Source organism: Centrocercus urophasianus, unplaced genomic scaffold, assembly GCF_019232065.1.
Source record: "Centrocercus urophasianus isolate 14NV4802_14NV808 unplaced genomic scaffold, USGS_Curo_1.0 seq_19, whole genome shotgun sequence".
Taxonomy (NCBI): Eukaryota; Metazoa; Chordata; class Aves; order Galliformes; family Phasianidae; genus Centrocercus; species Centrocercus urophasianus.
This window is the reverse complement of record NW_024884744.1, coordinates 1,017,208-1,043,684: the sequence shown is the minus strand read 5'-3', so window position 1 is coordinate 1,043,684 and position 26,477 is coordinate 1,017,208. Positions and strand designations below refer to the sequence as shown.

Genomic DNA, 26,477 nt, shown 5'->3' with positions numbered 1-26,477 from the left:
CTAGCAGGGAATTAGAAGTTCAGAACCACTCAGCTGTGTCTATTCAAGAAACACCACACCAAGTCACACGGCACGGTGAATTTCAGATGTTTTCTCATCTCCGGTGCTATCAGTAACACATGAGTTATCTCACACCGTGGCAGCTGGGCAGATCAGAAAGAGAACTTCCTAATTTAGCTATTCAATAGGTCACGCTGTGAGCATAAGTCCTCAAACAACTGCCGTGCTTACGCTGTGCTCTGTAGCGCTTTAAAGGTGGGTAAGAATGTTCTCACAGAATCACAGGAGCACACTGCAAACAAGAGCAGAGCAAAACCAATCTCCTGCACATTTCTTTCTGTCCTTGCCTTTCCTTCCCAGGTCCCTCCACGCACTCACTGACAGTCCTGGTGGGGAACACCTATTCCTTACTCTGTGTGCAAGAACCATTATGAGCCAGCTGCCTACAGGCAGAACATACACCACTGAGCTCCATCTGCCTCTCCATGGCTGGAGCCACGCACACACCTTTGTCTTCCAGCTCTCAGGACCGATTTCATACAACTCACACCAACATAATGACACTGGAGAGTCCTAATCCTGTGATGAAGCTGGACTGCAATTGGACAGTGGGGCTTACGGTTTACTTAGAGCAAAGGCAGACGTAGGTGGGGGCAAAAGGACAACACATCAGCATCAGATTTCAGACAGACAGAAAAGCTGCTGTTTCATGTGAGTTGGGACATGCCAGGTGCATGTGTTTGAACAGAGGCCACGATTCCCACGGCACGCAGGGACAACTCGTCTGCCAAGAGGGGGGAGGAATTCCCAGCCAAAGAGGGGGATCTGATGGGTCAGGAACCACACAGTTGTTTTAAACAAATCCTCATGTAATCAGTTAGGAGGCTGCTTATTTTGCAAAGCAGCACATGCATGATTAGACAGGTGCATGTGCATAGGGAAGACCTGCTGAGTTCTGCACCAAGCGTTTCCCCTTCCTCAAGAGCATCTTAAAATATCACAGCTGGGGTATTCTCATGCTGAAAAGCAGCACTTGGCATTGTTCTCTCAAACACTTGGCTGCAGGCTGGAACTTCTCCAGGGCCACTCCTCACACACATGAAGAAAACAGAGTGCTTGGAAGTATTTTAACCTGCTGAAGTTCGTATATACTGTGTACATAGCTCGCTGTTTGGCTATAAATACTTGGTAAGACTTAAGAGAGCAAAACTACAAACAGTTTATCATAATGTTATACATTCAGTCTGCGGTGAAATGCAGCAAGTGAGTATCCAAGGCAGTTGAGTGATAAAGAAGCAACTGAGTAAGGTTCCCCATTTTCCTGCTTTAGGATCACGTCCCCCTTAGGTGAAAGGCACTATCTGAATGTTTACGTTATTCACCTCAAAACACTGGACATGAAGAAAAAAATATAAATAGCTCCTTAGAGAACATCATACTTGAATTTGGAGCTTACTGTCCCACAACACTTTCAGCACAACTTGATCAGAGCAGCAGGCTGTGATGATATTAGGCACGCAGACAGCAATAACTACTTACTGTGCCATACAAACCTATTTAAAACAACTATCACCCACTGGCTATTAGCAGTTGGCTTCTGCATGGCCTTTCTTGGACATGCAAACTGCTGAACAGACATTTCCTCGTCGCATGCAATCTGTACAGATAGGCCTGTAAAGCTAGTCTGACCACAGGAGATTAATAGCGTTAGCCAAATAATGTGGTAACCATGTGAACGATGAGCTGTCCCAGCATGTTTGCAAGTCTCCCAGCAAGGTTCAACAGGCTCTATCTGCATCTTGTTGCCATGAGACACAACATGGCCCTGAACAAAGCAAAGCCAGGTTGCACTGACCACCAGCCAGCAACAGCAGGAGCCACGCAGCACCTGACCCTCTGTGCCCAAGAGGTGAGCAGGGTCTTCAGGCAGGAGCTAACTTGTGTTGCCTCTTGCACAAGAGCACTTCTTGCCACAAGGCACAGGAAAGCACTTCCCCTCAGCTCAAAACCTAGTTTGAAACCACACTAAGTCTTAAGGCATATTCAGTGTCTGAAGCAAGCAGCTCTGCTCTTAAAAAAAAGTGTCACTTCCCGGTTCTCTCTGATGCTTACCGAGAAACACGAAGCTCTCTGAAGGGATGGAACATGCAAGAGTTACAGAACTGGTCTATTTATCATTCCACGAGAGGATATTTTAAGTTTGCAACAATGTTCCTGTGTTGCAGCAGGACACGGTGTTACAGCACGGACTTAAGCAAGGTTCCCAACGTCTCCTGAGAACAGGAAGAAGAAAGAGCAGGAGCCACTTCTGCTCGGGAAGGAGCTGCCCCTGCCTCACAGCACACCCCAGGCTGGCTGCAGCTCAGCAGCTGTGCCCTGATCCAGCACACCCGCCATGCCCGAGACCGTGCTGTTTCTCTGACTTCATCCGTGGTAACAGAACGTTACGTGTCTGCCAACAACTCTGAGTTTCTTCCTGACCAGTTCAGACAGAAACTCGGTGTACCGAGAGGCCAAACTACTCACCAGCCTGGAAACCTGCAAAAAAAGTGTAAAGGAGGACAGCATGGCTCAGCCAGCTTCACAAGCTGCGATCCGATGACTAAGCAATTACGAAGCATTGTTCCTTCTAAGATTAATCACTGGGGACTCCAACACTGAGAACAGGCAGATCGTGGGGACAGCAATGGATTCTGTGGACACATGCTAAAAAACAGGCTAACAAAAAAAAAACAAACACCAACAATTCTGCTCATCTGTGCAAAGCTCAAATTTAAACTGCTTGCAGGAGCTTATCTTAGTCCTTTGTTCGATATTTTCTGTTTACAGAAACCTTTTAAAATAATTGGAAAAAAATGGAAGCATACATTGTAAAATATGGTGAATTTTATCTGCTAGATGTTACAAGATCTTATTCTATGCTTAATTAGATGGGCATATTTTTCCAGGACAAACAGGATGAATTTGCTAGTTGACAGAGCCTGAATTGTGGTATCTAACCCAACATCCAGTCAGGTAAAGGCTCACGGACACTTGGTGCATTACACTGGGTCTCTGACACCCAACTGGACATCTCTACATAGTAAATGCAAATCAAATAATCCTGCCCTAACACACCGAGGAAGAAGGGATCCTCCTGTGGTAGTGCAAGGAAGAAGAGGCAACAAGAACAAATCCACAAGAACACGGATGGCAAAGACAAATCTGACACTTCTGCTACAAAGAAATGGAAGCATCACTTTGAATTTCAACTGCTGCTGGAATAAGTTGCACGGAGCTTACAGAGTGCAGCAGGGGGAGGTGAGGGTGAGAACTGCGTGCTGTTATTTCCCCTAGAAAAAGAAAGTAGAAAGAAGTCCATACCCTGAACTCACGTAACATAGACCTGATGAACTCGCAAATGTCAGCACTCCCTACTACTATTCAAAAAAGTATTATAAAAGATTAAGTAGTTTTGGTTTTGATCTCAGGGTGCAGGATTGAGTCTAAATCGATAGCAAGCACCTTCTATGTTTCCCTGGTTATCTACTCCATACCCAAGATTAGAAAACGGTACTATGTGCAGAGGAAACAAGAACTAATACAGTTCAACATTCCTGGATCACAACACTTAACTGGATCAGCATTTCTGGATGTGCTCCTCATGTGGTTCTTACTGAATCAGCTGAAACCTCACTATGTTATCAGCCACACAGAAGTCTCACAAAGAATCACACAACGGATTGGGTTGGAAGGGACCCCAAGGATCATCAAGTTCCAATCCTCCTGCCACAGAAACTTCATGCAGTACCAATGTAAGTTCAGTTACTTAGCACATCATCATGAAGACTGTTCAGAGTGCACGGCCTGGAGTCACTGTGACAGAAAGCACTGCAGCACCACTCCTGTTTCAATCACTGCAAAGGCTCATTCACACCCCTACTTCTTCTAATATAGAGAAGAGACTAACTAGGAATGTAAAGAACAAGTACAATGTTCACAACAGCCTCTGCCAAAACGAAGTTTCCTTATTTCTTCTGCACTTCCCAGTTGCTAAACATCAGTTTTAGCAGGCATGAAATCATTTTCTGTCTGTGACAAACTTCTTAAATATTAAGGCAACATCAGGACAGGGTTTGGAAAACCCTTGTACACAAAATACCAGAACAAAGAACCTACATTCTGTCATATTTCTGCACCACTGCTTGGATTTGCAAATAAGTAACCTAATCCATCACCTACCGATACTTCACTTTGATCCTATCATTGTCAGGGTTGCAGTAGAGTCTTTCCAGATGCTCCTGGGAATCATTGCTCACGCTCTGCCAACTCTGGGTTGCTGTCCTTCTCACCTGCCAATGATAGGGCAACACTGTGTGATGTTTTGGACAATCATTGCCATAAACACAAGCGCCCTGGAGAAAATCAACACAGATTTCTATTCCATCTTCCTGATGGGTGTGATATTGCAGCTGGTTCAAGAGCTCAAATACCAGATCGAGTGAAGCTTCCTCACTTTTATCCTGGAATATTCCAGCACTGAATTTATTGCTTGAGTTTAGAGTGTATTGCATTGGACAGCTATTCTCTTGGAATAGGCCAGCTGTGTAGCTTTCCAGAAGCTTGCTTGGGAACAAAGGACATGCAGCACCATCGCTAGAAGATGGGTGCAAAGGGCGATCCTGGAACGATTCATTACTAGTGTCAGCAGCAGTTCCAGGAGCAGTTTCTGATGAGAAGCTTTGCTCTCCTGACTGCACCTCCTGCTCAGGATGCCCAGGTACAGGATGAGCTCCCAGCAATTGACTCTGCATGTCTGGAGCTGTTGGAACCAGCACAGTCACATTACTTTCTGGCTGGGGACAAGTAGTACCGAGTTCCAGAGCCTTTTTCACAGCAGGTTCACACAAATCACTATGATCCCCTCCTTGTCCTCGAGGCACAAAAACTCTATCCAAGGTCCCAGATCCCAGCAAACTGGTAAAGATTGGCCGCAAAGCCCGGAGAGTTTGTGTGTCCAGTCTCTTCTGCACTTGCTGTTTCTTCTTGAAGCAAGGCTTCACCGGTGGAATCTTTTCAGACAGTCTTATCTGAGGAGGAAAGTCCTCTGAAGGAGGGCGCTTCATTCCTGGGCAGTGAGTCTGCGGCGCAATACACGCCGGCTTTGCTTCGGTGTCCATCACAGACTTCGCTCTCCAAATCACTTTCAAATGTCCCAGAGCCTCACCAGGATCAATCTAGGGCAGAAAGGAAAACAAGACAGTTAATCTCTCTAATTGCTCATGGTTGACATGAACAAGATCACCCCTGGAGAGGATTTCAAGCCAGCAACGGCAAACTCCTCCCCTCTCTGTGACTGCGGGTAGCCCCTAGGCACGTAAAGCATGAAACCAGCTAAACTCAGGCTAATTAATCCCAAACACACACTCATCGTCTTCTCACATGAAATCTCAGAGACACTCAGGCACGCACACACAGTCCCCAGAGGGGGGGCAGGAAAGGGGGATGGTCTGATTCTTTCCTTCCTGCGACGATGCTTAATAACAAACAGCACTTCAGCTCATCATGCTGCACAAAAGTGAGCTCTGTGTTGCTCAGTTTCACGTCTCCTCACTTGCACACCTGAGAACTGCCCAGGAATGGCCGCTCCCCCCACACACACGCCCGGCTCCTGACTCACAGCACACTGCACCCGGTCACCCTGCAGTGACACACCGCTCCCCTCCCACCTCGCCAAGCAGAGCTCAGGCTGGGCAGGGACAGAAACTAAGGCTGATGCTTACTCACCAGAGACAAATTCAATTAGCCCTAAGATGAAAACTAAATTTTTTCCTCACGTATAAACGAGTGGTATGTCTCTTAAGTCACCTGTGTGACTTAACAGCAAGCTGTGTGCCTTTTAATCAGCAATCTAGCAATATTTGATTACATTTAATTAAACCCTCTCCCACCTCCGTGCCCGTCACCTCAGAGCTTGGAGTGGAACCCATTAGGGATTACTTCATGGTAAATGCATTCCAAGCAAAGTCACTTCTCATTTCAAACCAAAATCTCAGAAAACAGATAAGATCTGGCCATCATTTCTTACTACCAAGGATCACTCTGGAAAGTCTCTCACCAAGTCTTCCTTATTTTGGAACGTTCATCTAAGAGGCTTTTGCATTACCCTGGGAAACAGCACTGCCAAGACCGCCAGGAAAAAGAAAGCAGTTGGACTACTCACTCCTATTTTTAAGTTTAAAGCAATCGGTGCATTTGTCTGCCAGGAAAAGCAAGCTTGCAAATTACTGGGACCTCTCTTACTGCTCCCCAGCTACAACAGGCTTCCTAAGCCACCAGCAGTACCCTCAGCCTTCATGTAACCCCAAGCCCTGCCCTGCACGGCAGCCCCTGCTGTGCGAGGTAAGAGCCTGGGCAGCTCTCCAGTTTTATCTCTGTGCTGCTCCTGTACTGTTGGCGCTCAGTTGATTACTTTGCTGTTCACGTTTCACCCTTACGGAACTGCCTGGCTGTACAGAGCAGAATCCCCCAGCAGCTCCAAAAATAGAAAGCAGTGGGCATACTGAACAGCAGAACTCACTGCCGTTTCTATTTCAGCATTTTTACATCGTTCATTCAATGCTATTTAGAAACAACCTCAGCAACCGCCAGGCGCAATGCTATATTTGCACAACGTATTTCAACAGAAAAAGATCTCCCGGTGTGAGATTTCAGCCCTAAGCGCTGCCACGAGCCGCACCCCCAACTCCTCTCGCTGAAGAAAGCCAACACAAAGCTCCCAGAATCAAGTAAGGGACACCGACCGACCCCAGCACACTGCACACCGAGCTGCTCCCCAACCTACCGACCGACCGCAGCTCCCGTGTGTGCAACCAGCCTGCTGCAGGGGCAAGGAAAAAAATAAGAACGGTAAAAAGTAGGTTGCTACGGCCGGCCGCTGTTAACAGCGTTCCCAGCCACAGAGCGACCGCTCGGAGCAGCAGCAGACACAGAAGCAGCAGCAGGCCGGCGGCGGGCCGTGCAGGCGGCGAGCCGTGCAGCGGAGCGGGCCCCGGGCAGGCGCATGGCAATCCCGGCAGCGCCCCGCAGCTCCGCTCCGCTCCTCTGCCCCGCGCCCGCTCGGCCCGCACATTTAAATAGCGCTTCCCGAGGGCAGCTGCGCGGGGCGGAGCCGGGCACCGCCTGTGTCGGGAAGGGGCCCGCCCCGGGCGGCTCGGCGCGGCTCCGGAACGGAACTACCGGCCGCTGCCAGCCCCCCCGTTACCGCTTCGGAGCAAACAGCCTGCACTAAAACCAACGACAGCACCGGAGCTCCCGACCTTACCCAACTTCCTAGTCTGGTTTGCTCTAGGAGCGCTCCTTCGTGACGACGTGCACCGTACCCCCATCCCGAGTGTAACTCCGCACCGCTCCAGCACGGAGCTGCAGCACTCGGGCCCGGCCCACCCACCGCTTCAAGGGACGTGCTGCAAAGACGATCGTAATAAACTGGAGCGAGTTCCCGTCTATTTACATAGCATAGCGTAGAGATGGAAGGCGTTACGAGCGTAGCTAACTTTCCTTTGTCCAAAAGCCAGCAGCATGCTGTCATCTTCCGGCAGGCAGCTGTGCGTGTGTGAGCGCACGAGGCAGCCCAGTTGTGTGGGTGCTGCAGGCTGAGGCAGCCTGTGCTGCTTGCTGCAAGGCAGCAGAACGCATCCTGTGCTCGTACAGCCTGTCAGCTCCTCAGCACCACTGACCTGACCACACAGAGCTACCAACAGCGGGGGAAAGGCGGCTCAAATGGATGGCGATGGAACGCCTATCACGGTGTTTGCTGCGGTGCCGTTCTCTTCAACAAAGCCAGGCCTCCATTCCCTTTATACACACATGCTCAACAACTTTATAGCATTAGGTATCCAAAGAACACAGGCATCTGGAAAGCAGCTGTCAGCTCACAAGGTGACATCAGGAATTAAGTGCATTTGGAAAATGCTGCACGGATGCATTTATAACGCGCCAGCGCTACAAAGAAATTACAGCACTCAGCTCCATGCAGTCAAAGCCAACTGCTTACAGAGTGACACAACAGAGGCTGAGGAAAGCAGGCATCTGCACCTACAGGAGCCGAAAACAAATTTTCAGCCCTAATTGAGCCCTGAGTGCCTGAAACATCAAGCAGGCACAGCCCTGCGCTGTCAGGGCACAGCGAGAGTTTAGTAAGCGCAGTGACCGGCGATGCGTCACACCCTCACCCCATGAGAGAGAACTGGATGCACGCTTGCTTCTTGTTTTCTATTACAGGGGCAGAAATTATCTGTTTGGAATGGCTGATTTCATGCATGAGTTATAAATAACGCACCCGGCTGAACAACACGCCACGATACGCACAACTCCCACTGCGGAGGGCGGGAGGATGGCACCAAGACAGGAGGAGGCTGCAATCTTTCTCCATGCAAATGTATAATTAAAGGAAACAGATCACGGCACGGCAGCAGATCACGAAGCTGTTTCTGAGGCTATCCCACCCAAATGCAAAAAGCAAGCAACCACGACCGCCAGGAAAGCGTGACCTCATTTTTAAATACATGTTCAAGTTTTAAGCAAAAGCTTTCATTATTTCTTTCAAATGGCAGAGTGCACTGAAGTGAATGCAGTCATTTACAACCGTGACTTGCAGATAACGTAGCTGTCAGCAGGCACACATCACCTATTTGCTGAGAAAAGAAGCAAAATATCTTCACTCAGAGGTTCACAAAGTGGCTTTCAGCCCACTGAAAAAAAACAAGGCCTCCTTTTCAACCCGAGTCCTTGCACAATGGACATTTTTAACTTCATAAGAACATACTGCCTTACATCAATTGCCCGTTTCTCATGCTTAATGTGAAGTCAGCACACGTTGATGGGAATGAAGGATGCTGCAGAACAAGGCCCACAGAAGCTGTGCTGTACCTTCTCAGTTCCTCAGAAGCCACACATCCCAAGGACATCTCGCTTACTCAGTTGCTTCGTGCATTTCAAAGTACGAGAGCAGAAGGGGGAGGAATAGGCACTGCCACAAGCTCTTTAAGTTTTAGCTCAGTGTAGAAGCAAAGAAGAAAGCTGTTATATTCTGTTCTGCCTTCCCTCCATGCCAGCAAGTTTAGGAGTGGCACATCCCACTGCTTCAAATCAGACAAGGGCTCCCACATAACCCAATTACTGGAGAGGCCCAGCAACCCAAGCCTGAGCTCTCACCACTCACTGTGTTCCACATGTCCTCGGACGCCTCCACCTCTCAGACTGGCTGTTCGTGACCTTGGTTAGGCTGCTCTAACCGAGTGCTCCCCTGAAGGTGTGTAGTGTGGAAGAACTGCTGAGAAACAACTGGATGTGGCTCTGGGCAGCCTGGTCTGATGGTTGGAGGTCCTGCACATAGCAGGGGGGTTGGAACTGGATGAGCATTGTGGTCCTTTGCAACCCAGGTCACGCTATGATTCTATGACTCTTCAAATAGCTTCTCATAGGAAATTAAAAGGTTTTGAAGCAATGGTTAAAAAAAAAAAAAATATGTGTGGGAGCAAAACCAATATGTGGTGCAACATATTTTACAATCTTTATAACCAGCAAAAAGTGAATGCAAAATGTGAAGTTACTTCCCTGCCTGAACTACATATCTAATTCAGTCATCTGTCCAGAAAGTTTCCAACACACTTACACTTTTGTTTTTTCCACTGTGCTGCAGGTGATCACTGAAACTACTGGAGAGAGAAGTAGTTATGTGGTGCTGCAGGGCACACACCTTCCTGGAGTCCCCAGCACAGCCTTTTGGAAAGTAAGGCAGCTGGTTCCAGAAAAGGTGAATCGAGGTCATCGTGCAAAACAGTGCTGCAAGATCTCTTTTCACTGATAGCACGATAACTCAGCACTCACAAAACCACTGCTATCGTGCTGAGATCTTTGCTACTCACAGACTTCTCAAGACTGAAACTCAAGTTTACAGAAAGGTGAGTTGGCTGGAAGTTACCTTATTTTAAGATTACTTACAATACTGTGCTTAGGTGGCCCTCATGAATTTCAAGGCATTAAGAAACAAGTCTCCTGAGCAAGAAGCTCAGCAATACCATCCTGTATTCTGCACATGCACAATACAAGCAATCCACTCTGCTTTACACAACAAATCAAGAAAAGAATCAGGTTGACTTCAGAGGTGCCCAATTTCCTCCAACTTCTCGATCTTTTCTCCTACATAACCAACCACTGTATGAATTTCTACACTAAAAATGGTTTACAACACTAGATTTTCCATTACCTCCAGGTAAAGAAGTCAGTATGTACTAATAAATAAAATACTGAGATCTGTTGTTCTGGGCTTTTTCATTAATATTACAGAATAATTATCTGCTCTAACAGCTAAGCAAAAGTACAGAATGAATCACAGCCAAGTTAAGCAACAAGTTACTGACAAGGGGAGGACACAGGTTCCTTGTCCCATACTGCAGCACCTGACATACTGGATGAGCCATTCAGCACTCCAATGTCCAAGCAAGCACAGCAGTGCATACACTCCTTTCTTTGCTATGCAGCAGCACGTACAAATGTTGAAAATAAGAAACAGGATGAAAGAACTGTCCTTAAACTACCAAATCATTACTATTTGCATACAAAATCCACTACAGTTAGCATACCTTTATGTTCGTAGAAACAGTAGATTTCTGCCTTTATGCAGCTAAATTGATGCCAATCTATTAATGCTTCATGGCATGCAGTGAAAGATGTACATTTATTATATGAAAATCAGTACGAAACTCAATTCAACTGTACAGCTACTTTTTATTGTAATGCCTAAAAAAATACCCAAATAGACAGCTCCTTCCCATACCAGTGCTTGAGGAAATCTGCTAATTGCCTTCAAACTAAATCTCAAGCCTACTCTTGCTCTTCATAGACATGTGCCAGTAAGTCAGGTTATTCAAGTACCAAGGAAAAAGAAATGTCAGTGATGCAGATGTTTCTCTGCCAACAGACTCAGGCTACGAGAGGCAGATGCCTTTGTTCTTTCTTACAAGTTTTACAAACAAGGCATTTTGACTTTGAGTACATGTCTATTGACCCTGTTAATTCCAGAACCAGTTATTATAATCATGGGGGTTTTTGGGTTTGTTTTTTTATTATTATTATTATTATTATTTTTAGAACTAAAAAGTGTACTCAGTGTGTTTATACGAAGGTGAAATAATGCAAGCCAGCTCTCACTGAAAAAGAACAAAAAAGAGGGCGGCGAAGGTTCAGCACCTGTAACCCAGTAGCCTTTGTTGGAGTGACACCTAGTGGCTGCAGCTCACCGAAACGGAGAGAAGTAGATCGCAAAGTCCGAACACGTTGAGATGAAACGCCCTATTAATTAAAGCCTTTCTCTGCTCAGCAACGACCAAAGGTTGGCCGGGTCGATGCGTGCATTGCTCTACATCAGATGGAGAACCTTCCGGGAGCAGCAAATGCTTCGCCCCGCAGCCCAGAGCAGCAGCTGGGACCCAACTTTGCTCAGAGCTGCCAGGGCTGTGCACTCACCACAGTGGTTCACATTCATTACTGTAAGTAACATATTTTGCATCTAGGCCCAACTTTCTTATTTGCAGGTAGCAACAATAAATATATACATACATATTTGACTCTTACTTAATAGAGGCTGCAAGTTTGGTAAAACCAGCTTTGCACAGGGGAAAAGAATCCTGTACAGCGCATATGAACATCACCATACTTTCAGTTGTTCTGCTGACCATCAGAGAAAATCACCTCAAGAAGGGATGATTCATACACTTAGACTGTGCAATTAAAAAAAAAAAAAAGGGTCATTTTCCTGGTAAGTGTCTCACAGTTAATCATTTCTGAAGAGATATCTTATCTCAGCACTGCAGCCTCAAAGGAAGGGACACAGCACTTTGGCCTACACATCCAGCAAAACATTTTAGTATGCTTAAGATGTACTAAAAATAAGTTTTGTTAAGAGTTCCCGTCTATATCACAAAACAACAAATAATTTTAGCACAAAATAGGAACAGGTATCAGCTGCACTCAAGTCAAGAGTCTGCCATGAAGCTGTCCTTCTTGATGGAGGCTTTTTTCTGCAGCTCTATTACCTGAAGCTGTGCCAGTTTGAAAAAGCAAATTAATGATGCTTCAAAACTTAGACAACAGCCCTCATTCTTGAATGGCACGTAGTGAACATTTGTAGGAAATTGTCCCTGAATTAATAACACACAAGACTTTTGAGTATGCTGAAAAGAAAACAAGGATATAAATAGCATTTGGTGACTGGAACCTAAAGACAGCTTTTCATGAGCATAAACAGCACTCCTTGGAAACGTGCCCTTAGTGCCTAGTTAAACTTCCTGACTCGCTTACCCACAAAGAAAAAGGTATCCATTCATGTTACAGGCTGGGGAGACAAACTGGGACATTCAACTGGAGAAAGCATTCATTCAATTTTGAAGCTGATTCAGATACATGAATTAATACAGAAAATGACAGGAAATGCAATGGGGACCCTCTCATTGGGTCTCCATTCATGGTTGAATTGGTGCACCCTCTTGTGGAAGTCTCCTGGATCAGTACAACCATCCCACATTAAAAAGTGGGTGGCAGGGCTTTGTTTCTTCCCTAGGCTGATTCCAATTCAAACTGAGGAGAATCGAAACGCTCCTTTATGTTGTTGGCCAATCAACATTTCAACACTTCCAAAATTAAAGCTACTTCCACCAGAAATATGTAGGCAGCTTATAGTAGCCATTCTTCAACCAAAAGTTCAGCAAACCTTAAAGGCACACCTGGAAAGCAGCAACACAAACATCACCTCACATCTGGCAAAACCAGACAGCGCTTCACTTTGCACGGACCACTGCAGTGCAGCAGGGATTACTGCGATGAGTGTGAGATGCACAAGGCTACTGTGTGCTACACGCAACTGCAATAACCACCCTGTGGTGGAGTAGACATAAATAGCCCCTTTTATTCACACATCCAAACATGAGTGCTTTAGGAGCCATCAGCACACGGGTGGCCAGCTTTGCAGCTATACTTTATAGGCTGAGATCCGCAATGGGAAACCCCAGAGATAACTCACAGGAGGGAAGTGGCACCAACCACCACCCCTCCTTTGCTGCTGAAGGATGAAGGAGCAGTGGGTGTGTGACACACATCTAACACCCAGAAATCCCACCCGACCAACTTCCTCCCACTAACAGGGCTTCAGAGTGCTGAACTAGACCAGCAAAACCCCACTGCAGATCACCCAACACGCTCCTTACGTGGGGAATCCATCTGACTGCTTGCAGTCTGCACCCAGTTAGAGACACAAGATGACCACCCCATATTTAAGTGGCTGTCCCCGGTCGCCTAGCACCCTTCACACAAAATACACAATACAGAAGCAGCAACTAAAGGGATGGTTACAGATGTTGCTACGTAGCCTGCAACAAACCTGGGCCCTGGGCCAGTGCTCCACTGCCTCAGTCACACCTTTCACTCATTTTGCTCTCCCCTAAGGCATGCCAGTTGCCTTCCACACACGAAGAACAGTTTGATAGGTCTGCCTCTATTAAAGGCTCATTCCTGCAACTCTCTCAGCCTCCCCCAGTGCAGCTCTAGTGCCAAAGCATTAACAACACAGCTCACAGGCTTAATTTCATCCTGCAATCCCACCACCCGTACAAAAGCCTCCAGCACCTCCACGTGCAGAGACACTCACAGCTGCATGTCTGGAAGAGTCTTTCTGAGTGAAAGTTACACACCCCAGTGCACACTGAGTGACTGCCCATGCTAGGGTCACATTTGGCTGAATCACATTCATGTGCAGCATCAAGCTGCACAGCCTCCACAGCAACCAAAACAGGGGATTTTGTGCTCAATCAGAATACAAGTTCAGGATATGCTAAAGGATTAAGTAAGATACTGTGCTTTTCTATTTCCTGCTTTCTAAAAGCTCTCATTCGGATTACGTGCAGGACATACCTCCTGATCTCAAAGCAACATGGAAAACAGATCATGATGTTAGAGAAATAGATGCCCTACATATTGAATATTAGGTTAATTCTTACCTGTATAACTTAGTTATTTGTCAAATACTGCATTGAATATTGCTCTTCCAAGGTGTCAGCTCCATGAAGTATCTGAGAAAAATGTTGACTAAGCAAACCCCCCCCCAAAGAACCTACTTACAGACGTTATTTCATTCATCTGGTCTACATGCAGAAAAGTCTACCAACCAAAGCTTGAAAGACATTTTAAGGAAGAAACTAGAACAGATGAGATCATTTCAATATGCCAAAAATGGGTCAGTGCTACACTGAGCTCCCTTCAGTTACAGAAGGGCCCCAGAAATTCTGCAGGTTTTGAGCTGCAAGTTCAATACTGTACCTCCAGCTGTGCAACAGTTGTGCTGGTTTGGGGGCTGTGCTCTGAACCATACCCTGGAATTGATCTGCCTAAAAAGTAATACAGCCAAGTTAGAGGCTCAATTTTAAACCTCTGATTTTACAAAAAGCTATTAAAAAAAAAAAAAAGCATAGCACAAAGAACAAAAATGCTTCTCATCCACCTGTACCACAGACAGCAGAACTGCTCGGTTCACGCTCATCACACGTTTCATTCAGTTACCAATTAACAAGCACTGAGGAGGAAAGAAACACAAAGAAACCTGTCCAGATTTCTTCTGGCCAGAATGAGGAGAATACACTATTGAGAAGTGCAGTAAAGAGCTGCAGGCTGGCACAGACCTTTTAGTCCACATACTGCAAAAAAGGGCTCTTAACTTGAGGAAGACAGACGCCCTCCCCAAATGTAACAAAGTGCACCACTCGTGCCTTAAAAAGAACACAAACAACCTCCAAATGTGCAAGCATCAGGGGACAACAGAGAAGAAATAAGGCTCTTCAAGAAGATAGCTGAATACATTTCTGCCTCACATTCTGTAACTGGCTGAAACAACCAACCCTAAAACATCAGGTATTTCTGCACATTTACTCTGATAAAGACATGTTATAAAAGCAAGGAACAGAGAGCGTGTATCAAAGTCCCTGCTGAGAAGCTTTGCTGTTCCAGGTTTTTGTTTAGGGTGTGCACTGTAATTGCACACGATGTTCTGTTACTTTCACAAATGCAAGTTGTACAACAACACAGAGATCAAGCTATAATCACCAACAGGGTGATGTATTTAACCATAAGCACTACTTTGTGGCTCTCAGAGAAGGTTATTGCCAGTATCTCTTTTTTGATACCACCATTATCGCTGGGAGGTGAGAGCAGTCAGTATCCAGAAAGAGATACGCCTTTGTCTGAAGGGTTTTCAGAGTTCTTCTATTGCATAGGTTGTCAGCTACCATGGCAACTAACAACAGAGCAATTCACTGAACCATAAATACTGGAATGTCCTAGTAGTAACACTGGAAGACAGCAAAACTGGTCCTATTTGGTCTGTTCATACATTATGTATTAATCTCAAGGGAGTTTTTCCACAGGTTTTGTTACCTAAAAAACACTGTTACTGAGAGCCTTTAAATTAGATTAGAAGGACTGCATAATGCATCAAGCTGTAAAAGCCTGTAATCTTTTCAGCAGAGCTATGCCAAAAAGAACCATCACTCAAAGCAATACAGAATTTTCCATAAGCTTGAGAACTCTTATTTACAATAACCTGTTACTTGCAGAAACAACTTCCCTATGTTCCCAAAGGTTTAGGTAGGCAGAGCTGGAAAACCACGACCAGAATTTGACAGAAAGGTCACTTCACACCACATGAAGAACACAGCACGCACAGTTCAAAAGAACTCTGACACAAGATTCTGTAACAAGCGAATCTGACGGAATGCAGAATTGTTCTCCCTTGTAAAACCATTTAACAACAACAATTCAAGTAACACACTGAGAACACTGCTTTAATTTCCCTTAATACAGATATGCCCTCAGACAGAGGGCGTTGGATATGGAAGTACAGCTAAAGGACTTCTGCTATCAGCCCACACAACGATGACACCCTAGGTATTCAGGCACTGAGCTCTGGCCAGAACACCACCATTCACTGTAGCTGAACCCCTACCGACTAGAAAGACTTCTGCAAGGACCTTACAGCCCTTCAGCCCTAGGGCATCTATTTCTAGCACCGCTGTAGTGACGGAAAGGGCCCCAGCAAAAGCTTTCTGGCTCTGCTCTTTACCCACCTCAGGTTGTTCTGTGCTGCCTCACAGGAATTTCCCCTTCTGCACCTTCAGGATTTTCTTAGGATTCTGGCACCTAAAGGAAGAGATGACAAATTTATCAATAGAGAAAAAGCCTAAAAATACATCATGGATTCATTAGCGCTGCTGTCTCATGCTTTTCTCCTCATGCTACCTAAGCAAGCACACTATCAGAACCTAATAAATACATGCTTTTTTAAATGTACAATGACCAACAGAGCCTTGCTAAGAGCAGGCTTATTTACTATTTATCACCTGCCTTGAGGAGTCTGCTTTCCGATCTGACACAAACATGTTTTTGAGTTTATACTTTGCACAGATCAGTAGAGGCAAAACAGGCAGAACAAATCCTGCTGGGAAATGCCACTGCACTCATTTCAAGCTGTCAGCTTGGTCCAGCTCAGAGTTTAAGAGAAACCATGAGAAAAGCAAAGATAGATCTTGTATTTCCACAATACTTATCACTATTTCTGTTTCATTATGAAATTTGGTAAGAAACGTAAGTTAAAGAGTTCACAGAATTAATATAAGAAGAGGTTTTGCTCCTGGGTGAAGAAGCCATTTTTCCTCTGGTGTGAAGCCTTATGAGCCCAATGGCCGCTGAATGAGGGCTCAGACAGAACACAGTAAGCACAACACAGATTCAGGCACTTAAAAACCGAGTTGTTTTGACAGAAGTCTTCATACCAATTTATTTCTGGGGAGGCAAGTACAATGTACTCAGGCTGAATAAGAAGCTTCAGTGACAGCTTCATGGGACGCAGCGTTCTGCCCAAAGCTACAGCCTGCCAGTGCCAAGGCTTTAAAACAAAAAAACTTCTTCAAGAAAACCTTTCAGCATTCTACTGCTCAAAACAATGTCATACTTCATCTTAACGGAGAGACAGATGATCATCTGGCAGACTTTGTTCTAAAATATTGCATACTTCCCACGTAAACTCAACCTTGGAACAAAAAGACTTAATTACATTCCACCACAACACAAATTTACGCAGAAGAGTGAAAGAGAAAACTGTGCAAGAACATAGGCAACAAACTGAAGCCTTAAAACAATCTCACACTTCGTCTTTCCTATGGTTTCCAACCACTTTAAGCAATCCTAACAAAGGTACTTCAATAAGGAAATTCTTATGACTTGTAACACTATCAAATAGTGGTGCTACCTAGTATGCATTTAGCTTCCAGCCTTTCTACAATGTAAACAAGATTGAACTCCACTCCCAAAGACCCACGGCATTCCAAACATAGACATAAAAGGGTTACCAAAAAATAAGGTAGCCACTTATTTCATGTAGCAGATTCTTGTAGCAATCGACAGATCAATGCCATGGGAAAGGCGTCACAACAAAGGTGAGAGAACAGAAGGACCAGCATGATAGAAAGGTGCTACAAAGAAAGGGAAGAAGATTGCTCACCCGTATCAGAACATTCTAGGGTTACAAGGGAAAGTCTCACCAAGGAGGGATCTCCAGAAAGAGCTCCTTCCCCAGTGGCAGTCAGCCCTTAAATAGGATCTAAGAGTGGTGCAGGCAGGCTCCACCCCTCCTGGTCACACCACTGAACTGCCTTCACCTATGCTCCCAGGGCTCACCGGATCCTTTCCCCAGGTGCTCTATCAGTGGTTCAGGCTGTGACTCAACAGTTACCACACAACACACATCCAAAATAAAGAAATCCATGAAAGTCAGGTACATTTGCAAGTCCAATTAAATACATACATGCAGATTTAAACGCTTAAAGACCTTGAAGCAACAATCCACTAAAATATCTCGACCCATATAAATTCCACAGAGACAATTATTTCATTAGAAGTCTGAATTCCCCTTCATTATTTTTAAATGCATTTCATATTTTTTCCATTCTTAGATAGCCACAGAAATACTTATAAATTAAAGAGATACAGCTGAAATAGTATTATAATCTGATCAGGTGTAAGAGCAATCACCAATTGTTCAACAGCATGCAAAGCACCTAAGAAGAACAGTGCCTAAAGACAGTACCCACACAGTGCTCTACATGGTGGCCACATGCAGCTACAGAGAGATGCCCCACTCATGAGTCCTACAGGCCACAGCTCCAGGAAACAGAATACACATAGCTGTTACGTGACCCGAGACACAGGGCTGTCTGCGAGTTCCTCCTCTGGCAAAGCTAGCAGGTAAAAAACTGGTCGTGGGCAGTTCCTCCTCCTCAGGCGATGGAAAGCCATCTGGAGAAACCTAAATAGGATGAGCAATAGGCTCAGGGGAACCTCATGGAGCTTGACAAAGCCAAGTGCAAGGTCTCACACCTGAATCATGGCAACTCCCATTACACATACAAGCCGGGAGAAAAAAGGATAGAGCGCAGCCCTGCCAAAAAGGACCTGGGGGTACTTGGCAAGCTGGCAATGAGCCGGCAGTGTCCCTTCACAGGCCAGAAAGCCAACTGTACCCTGGACTCCATGGCAGGAAACACAGCCAACAGGTCAGGAAGGTGATCCTGCCACTCTGCTCTGTGCTGAGACCTCACCTGGATTACTGAGTCCAGACATGGAGTCCTCAGCACAGGAGAGGTTGACCTGTTAGAGTGTGTCCTGAGGAGGGCCACAGAAATGATCCCAGGCATGGAACACCTCTGCTATGAGGACAGGCTGAGAGCTGAGGCTGTGCAGGCTGGAGAGGAGAAGGCTCCAGGAGGACTGAGAGTACCTAAAGGGGCTGTAAGAAAGAGCCTGGAGATACCCCCATTCCTTGCAGGGGAAGTTGGACTGACAGCTTTAAAGGGGCTCCAACTCAAATGACTCTATGACAGCAAGGGGATAAATGAAAAGGCAAGACTGGCCCACACACAGAGCAAGGGGGTCAGGCCCAGCACTGCTGCACTCACACAGCACTCACCCGGAGTTTCTGCTGGCACTCAGAGCCCCATGCAGCCTGCTATGCTGTCAGCCTGGAGATCTCTGCTGCAGATGCATTTCCATGCCACACAGGACGGCCTCACCATCAGCAGAATCGCTCCCAGCACTGCCTGTAGGCAACACAAAATCAGCGACACCATTCTATCAGCACTATGTTCAATATGCTGCATGCATTATGAAACCCAGGTTTGGTCTCAGACATTTAACACAAGATCAAATAGCAGAGCCCTACTACTCTTACGTATTTTATCAACCTCTTTTCAGTCATAACATACAATGACTTTTTGACAATATAAAATTGCCTCCACGTCCACCTAGCACTCCCTCAGCACGTGCTGCATCTCCTATTCTTTCTTGCTAGCAAAGCATACTGATGGGAGTGCAAAACTGGAAGAAGTGGCTTAGTTAAACTTTACAAAGATGGACTCTTCAATAACGCCTCGTCATTTTCATGTGCGAAATACAAACCCGGGGAGGCAGAGCGCGGCAGTGCCCAGGGCTGGGTTAAGGCGCGGGGGTCTGCAGGGCACTCCGCCTGCAAAGCCGGTGCGTGTGAGGGGAGAAACGGCCGGATATTTCCAGAAAAATTGAAAACAAAGGCTTTGAACAAACTAGATATGAAATAACTTGGGTTTTGGGTTTTTTTTTGGTTTTTTTTTTTGGGGGGGGGGTTGTTTGCTTGGTTTTTTTCTATTTTTTTGCCGTTGCTTGTTTTTTATAAAGCAACGTCACCGTACGCCAGCACTGCACCGCTCCGCCGGAGCTGACCGGCCCCACACGCGGCTTCCGTACTCACTTGCAACCGGGCCAAGGACCCTGAGCAGCGCCGGCTTCCGCCGCGTCCCGCGGAGGCGGCTCCAGGCCCGGCTGCGGGCCGCGCGGCAGCTCCCGGCGTCGGCTGAGAGACGAGCAGACAACATCGCCTCAGCGAGAACGGCGGGAACAGCCACCACCCCCCACCACCGGAAGTGGCGCCTCGCGCGCCGGAAGTAGCACCCAACACACCGGAAGTAGCACCCAACGCACCGGAAGCGGTGCCCCGTCTTCAGCAGTGCTGACTGTACCCAGGCATGGCGCCCAAAGGCGGTCCCGGCGGGCGGCAGCAGTCGGAGGAGGATCTGCTGCTGCAGGATTTCAGCCGCAACCTCTCGGCCAAGTCCTCCGCTCTCTTCTTCGGCAACGCCTTCATCGTCTCTGCTATCCCCATCTGTAAGCGGCGGGAGCCAGCCGGGGGTCGGCGGGGATCGGGGCCTCCCTCGGGGGGTGGGTGGGCAGCGCTGAGGGGATCGGGCTTTCCTGATGGGAGAGGGAGCACCGAGCGGAGCCCTCCCGCGGCTCGGGCCCCTTCCGTGCAGCCGCGGGTCCGGGCCCCGCTGGCGACGTGGCAGCCCCGACCCTTGGTGGGGTTGGAGCGGTCTGGCGGCGCGCTGCTGCGTGGCAGCACTCAGCGCTCACAGCGCGTTGCGGTTCTACCCTTAAGGGCTCTACTGGAGGATATGGCACATGGATCTGGTTCAGTCCGCCGTGCTGTACAGCGTGATGACTCTCATCAGTACCTACCTCGTGGCGTTTGCGTATAAGAACGTCAAGTTCGTCCTCAAGCACAAGTGAGTTTGGTGACTGGTGTACGCCTTAGTTTGTAATAATTCAGCAAAAGTGTAGTCAACATTTTTACGAAGATGTGGAATGTTACACTGTAGAACCCTTGTGCTTGAATCAACAGATGTAAGCCAGGCTGCCTCAGTGTTTACTGTCATTGAGTCCCACTGTATCAGTTGATGAATTGCATTAGGTTGTGAGGACAGTATACATGCTGAGTTGTGAGCTTTGAGAGTGTGAAATTTCACAACTCAAATGTTAAGTGATCAGCTTTGCTTCTTGACTGCTCTTCCATTGAAAGTCCTTGACCACAATGCAAGATGTGACACAAAAGCATCCACTGCATGCTTTTCTTATTGCTGTTACCTGATCACAGAAATACAGAATTGTAGGGGGGGACCTCCAGAGATCATCGAGTCCAACCCCAATGATACCTTGGGATCATTATCTTCAGTATGGGGTAAAAAGGTGTTTGGACTGAGCGTGTATTTCATAGGTTTCTTTGGTGTCAGTAACTTCTGATTGCATCTGTCACATCTCCTGTAGGACTTGCCTTGTCTGCTGGGGGAGTGATGAAACAGCAAAGCAACCCTTGTTCTCAGAAAGTATTGCCATAAACTGCATTTGACAAGTACTTCTCATAATTTGATTACTGCTAATCATCCCTTCAGCTTGGCAAAACTGTTTGGTATCTGGCTAACTTTTGTTTTTCCCTGTGTAATACATCTTCCTATAGTCCTTCCCCCCTCCCCCCCCATTTTTCACCTTTACCTTGAATGGTGTTTCTTATAGGGTTGCACAGAAGAGAGAAGATGCTGTTTCCAAAGAAGTTACTCGCAAGCTTTCTGAGGCAGACAACAGGAAGATGTCTCGGAAGGAGAAGGATGAAAGGTAATCCTCCTTGTGCTCTTTTGTTTTTCCCTTGTTTTAATACTAGTTATACTATCAGCCTTTTGTCCATCTGTAAATCCTCTTTTTAGTTATCGGTGAATGGTCTCAAATGTTGAAACCTTTATCTATAAAGGCAGCCTCTCCATTCTTGATGTGTAAAGGAAGACAACTTTGTGTAGAGGGCTGCTAATAGCTGATGAGTAACAATCATAGCTACCTCTAGAGTTAAGATAAATTCATTTCTTTAAGAACAGACTCATGTAATGTACTTTGCTTAGTGGAATGCAAGCTCCTTCTGTATAGCATTCCCTCCTATTGCTCTACTGTGCTGCTCGTGAGTAGTTGCACTTTTTACCCAGTGGTTATAACTGTCAAAGCAAGTATGCAGATTTCCAATTCAATAACTTACTGATATCCAGGATATGCCTGGATAAATATTGCTCCTTGTTAGGTGTCTGTTAAGACCATACAAGGTGAATTGTCTTCTCTTTGGAGCAGAAGAACCACATCTTTTTTTCTAACTGCCAGGCACGCTGTTGGCATGTAGCAGATACAAACTTGCACAGACTGCTGTTTACGTAGCACTAGGTTTGACCTGCAGGGTGGGAAAACAATTGTAAGTCACTTAGATACACAAGTGCAGAGTAGATACAGGCTTTCCTTTGGCTGCTGAGTTGGCTGGCAGTTTTTGCAGTGCTCTGTCTTTTAGAAGCTGGCTGTGACAGGGCTGTGGTTTGCTTCCCCACTGGATGGAAGTCTCTTCTTAACTGTGAATGTGTCAGGACGTGCATTGACTTAAGTACATTTTGAAATGTTTTTACTTGTTCCTAGGATTCTGTGGAAGAAAAATGAAGTTGCAGATTATGAAGCAACAACCTTTTCCATCTTCTACAACAATACTCTCTTTCTGGTCCTGGTCATCATTGCTTCATTTTTTGTGCTGAAGAATTTCAACCCCACTGTGTATCCTTTATTACCACACCTAAAACAACTGAAGTCCTACTCCCATAGGTTGCCATTCATAGATACATGTGTTATCTGTGTGGCACCTTCACCCTGCTGAGGTGTGCAATTTGTTGTGGTTTTTCAACTCAGAAACACCTGAATGTAGAAACAGACAATACAAAAAAAAAAAAAAAAAAAAAAAAAAAGCAAACCCCCATAAAAACCAAAACCAACCAAACCCAACACTTCCAAACCATATAAATGTTGATCATCTGCTGTTGGCTCTCACAGAAATCTTCTGACTTTCCCCATTTCATTTGTAATTCTGCAGTCAGGAGGCGGCTTGTGTTTACAGAAAAACTACAGAGGTGTTGTCAAGTACTGTAAAATTGTAGGATTGTTTGGTTTGGGTAACTTCACATATAAATATTTTCGTTACTTAAATGCTGCTGATGAGTACTGTATACATAAGAGACCTGCCTTATTTATAAGCACTTTGACAAAAACAGGCCAACCTTTAGAGGCATCTTTATTTTAAGGTTAAATACATCATAAACAGAACAACTGGTTCATAACCTTGGTTGAAAGCTATGTTTCAAGTTAGCGTTTGTAATGTGATGGAAAACACAGCAGTGATAGTAGAATACCAAGGTCCCAGGCTGCAGCCAGTAAGGATTTGCTCACACACAACAGCTGTGGGCACAGAAATAAAGGAAAGAAACTACCTGCCTTCAGAAGGCCTCAGGTACACAGGAATCTCCAACAAGATACCCTCGCCTCCACTGCCAACCCTTAAATGAAGTCTGGGGAGGCGTGCAGCCTGGCTCCACTCCTTCCATCGTTGAGGTACATTGCCTGCACCTGAGCTCCCCTGGGTTGGCCCTGCCTTCCCACCAAGTTGTCAGTCATGGTTTCAAGCCCTGGCTTAGTGTTTCTGCTGCACTGCTGCAGTGCCTAAATTAAAGCTTTACAGAGGAAAACCTTTTTGATTCATTGTTTTTGGCAAAACTTTTACCAAGTTCTGTAAAAGCAGAAGTGGTACCTACCCATGTATGCTTCCTTAACTTTCTTCTTACAGAAACTATATCCTTTCCATAAGTGCTTCGTCTGGACTGATTGCCCTGCTGTCTACAGGATCCAAGTAGACCAAAGAAAAAGCAATTTGTTTTTGTGGGAAGGTTCAACTTCTGCTTGAGGGTGGAATAAAAATAGTATTTTTTTTATAATGGGACTGCCTGAGGGTTTGGGGGGAGGTTTTCAATTGAAAGTTCATTTACCTTTGGTATCTTTATATGGTATTACTCAATAACTGAATCTAATATTTACTGGTATTGAAAGTAAATGGCATGTGAGTTGTTATCAAACAACTTTCCTGAAGCATTTCATAGATGTGATGTTACTGCAGACCATTAGACAGTATGAGTCAACCACAAGGGACTGCTGCACAGCAGCACAGAACAGCCATAGTCAAACCCCAGAGTGGAATTCCCCTGTAAACTATTAGGAGAGCTACAGTCTGTAATCATAAAAATTGACAATCTACCCCTTTTCATTGTAACATGCAAAGTTTTAATAAAAAGGAGACTTTCTGTCATTAAACACCTTGTATTTCCTTTCTCAGTTCCTGAAAGTGGGTATCTCTCTGGGTGAGCAATGTGTGTAGGTTTGTCAACTCTCTCCTCTACCATAAGAGGAGTCTCCTGCAAGTCAGTGTGGGATTGCTTTCATTGGAAATACTTTTCATTTTCAAATAACTTTGAGATAAAAGCCTAAACAGTGAAATTTTCCTAGGAAAATGTTCTTTAACTGGTTTTCAGTTTATCTGGCACAATTGAACTAAAAGGCCCTGGCTGGCTTGCTGTAATGACTTTATCAGGCAATCCTTTTGCTTTCTTTCTGGCTATCAGTGAGGCAGCTGTTGTGTGAAATGCTTAACTCTACTGCTATTAATGGAGTTATACTTGGAAGTCATGGATACTGCTGTTACATAGCAATCCCAAACAAGGAAGAGAAATCTTATAATCAGATTTAATGTAAAAATGACTTTGCTAATCTTTGTGCTTCTATGAGATTCGTATTTATGTATAGTTCGGTAAAACAGAGGTTTGAAACTTCAGGAGATACTCCAAGGCAACCCAGGTAGCATTTGCTCAGTGTGAGTCCTCTGTAGGAATTTGAAACAGGTTTTTCTACGCTAAGTTATCAGATTTTTAGCTTCTGTAGTTTTCTGGCCTGCCTTGCAGCTCTGGTGCAAGGGCTAGTGATGGAGGAGCAGAGCTGAGAGCTGGATTAAAACAATATTGTGACCACAGCAAGAAGGCGTATTTCTAATACTGGTTTGAATGTGTTCAGTGCCAGTACAAATATGAAGCAGTATCAGCCTTATTACTACTAAGTCTTTAGCACATGTGAAACAGCATCTGACGCAGTCATTACACGATGTAAGGCCTGTTCTGTTTCACTGCTCTGCAGCTGGCTCCTGCTGGCAGCACATGGCATTTGGATTCAGTGCCACAGACAGGCAGTGCCAGTTCTCGAGTTAGCTGTCAGTGTTTGCAGGGATGAAGGCTGCCCTATCAGAAACTTTGCAGGTGTATTTTTCATGAAATCTGCCATCTAAAGAACAGTGATTTGAAGCAGCCCTTTCTTCTGCTATTACTGTCGGCCTGCTGAGTCTTTTATCAGCAGCTTTGCGTCTCACCTTGTTTTTTGCCATTGCCACTTCCCGAGGCCTGGAGCACAGTGTGTGTCAGCTTTTCTGAAGAGCGAATGCTGCAGTGCTGACAGCCTGAAACAAGTGTTTTTCATGGGCGTTCTCATATGTTGGTTTTGCATTTTTCCTTCAGTTCTTTTTCTGGACTTCTTCACAGAAAAGCATTGGGATTTCTTGTTTTAGGGTCAGGATAGCTTTGTTTTCTTTAATGTCCAGTACGAGCTGCACACTGCTGCTGAATTGTGATGCTGCAGGTTAGCCCAGAGCTGGACCCTGCAGGGGTAAAGCTACAGGGCAGCACTTCCCCACACCGTGCTCCATGTCTGTGCTTCACCACAGTCACTGTCACTGCCAGTAAAGGGTCTCTAAGTATAAAATCAGTTGCACAGAATGCTTTTATTTTGTCCAAGCAGAAGTCAAAGTCAAATTGCATTTCTTGCTATACAGCAGCTAAGTTCATTTACATAGACCATAGCTTGTTAGAATAAATACAGGAGGAAACAAATCAAGTATTCCCATCTGTTCACGTGAGCACTGCGCACACGCAGCAGAGATCCTGAAGGTTGGGGGTAGAATACAGGGGTCCTACAAATACTGTACAGAGCTGTACCCTCTAGGAAGCGTGTTCCTAAAGTGTGTGATTCAGTACCAGTGCAAAGGGTTTACTGAAATCAGAGGTGCACTTTACAAAGCAAACTTATGGTAAAATATGATATGGTTCTCAAGATGGGAAATTAATTGGTAAACATTTACTATCAACTCCTGTAGAGGGACGAAATGCTCACAAAAGAACGACCTGTTTAAAACGTGTCCTAAAAACACTATGCGTTTACTTATGCCCGATTCCAGAACAAGTTAAAGCAAATGTGGCCTTCCAGTGATGTACACACCTGATTTTGTCTGGCATTTTTCAGCAGCTATATGTTTTATATATAAATATCTACATCCTCAGAAGCTCAAGAATATTAAGATTTGCAATAGCTATGTCTACAAGCAGGCAAAAGTAGAGGCAGGTTTCTATAAAACGCAAAAGAAAAAAAAGGTTTCACCATGGCTTTCTTGGTTTGAAGTTTATGCAGAATTAAACCATTGCAGACAGCAGTTGTTGGTGTTAACCTGACATGCACTCTGGGGCTTTCTAACTGTGCTCTTCTGCTTTGTACTCAGAGATACTGCCGAAGAGCATCCACAGCTGAAACAATTGTTTAGTTAGGAGTTGAGCCATGTAACTTCTAATCAGTTCTCCAACTTAAGTCCGTTA

At 45.5% G+C, this 26,477-nt stretch overlaps 2 protein-coding genes across 4 annotated transcripts in view; one reads left to right on the top strand and one right to left on the bottom strand.

Moving 5' to 3' along the window:
• LOC122161199 (TCDD inducible poly(ADP-ribose) polymerase) overlaps positions 1-19,174 on the bottom strand; it is a 32,980-nt gene extending 13,806 nt beyond the window's left edge. Inside the window, exons 1-3 of one of the 3 annotated variants that reach the window (XM_042820377.1) lie at positions 19,049-19,174; positions 16,152-16,224; positions 4,222-5,216 (exon numbers count right to left, since the gene is read on the bottom strand). In XM_042820377.1, coding sequence (XP_042676311.1) covers positions 4,222-5,159 — 938 coding nt within the window. In that variant the 5' untranslated portion in view covers positions 5,160-5,216; positions 16,152-16,224; positions 19,049-19,174. Of the gene's footprint in view, positions 1-4,221; positions 5,217-6,823; positions 6,893-16,151; positions 16,225-17,584; positions 17,666-19,048 lie in introns of those variants that run through there. The other 2 variants (XM_042820376.1, XM_042820378.1) reach the window with 2 other exon arrangements.
• A 913-nt stretch (positions 19,175-20,087) lies between these two features.
• SSR3 (signal sequence receptor subunit 3) lies at positions 20,088-24,102 on the top strand. Its single transcript, XM_042820712.1, has 5 exons — positions 20,088-20,277; positions 20,549-20,675; positions 21,460-21,558; positions 22,390-22,521; positions 23,582-24,102. The coding sequence occupies exons 1-5, from the start codon at positions 20,139-20,141 to the stop codon at positions 23,646-23,648; spliced, it is 564 nt and encodes a 187-aa protein (XP_042676646.1). The 5' UTR covers positions 20,088-20,138; the 3' UTR covers positions 23,649-24,102.
• Positions 24,103-26,477: the final 2,375 nt, after the last annotated feature.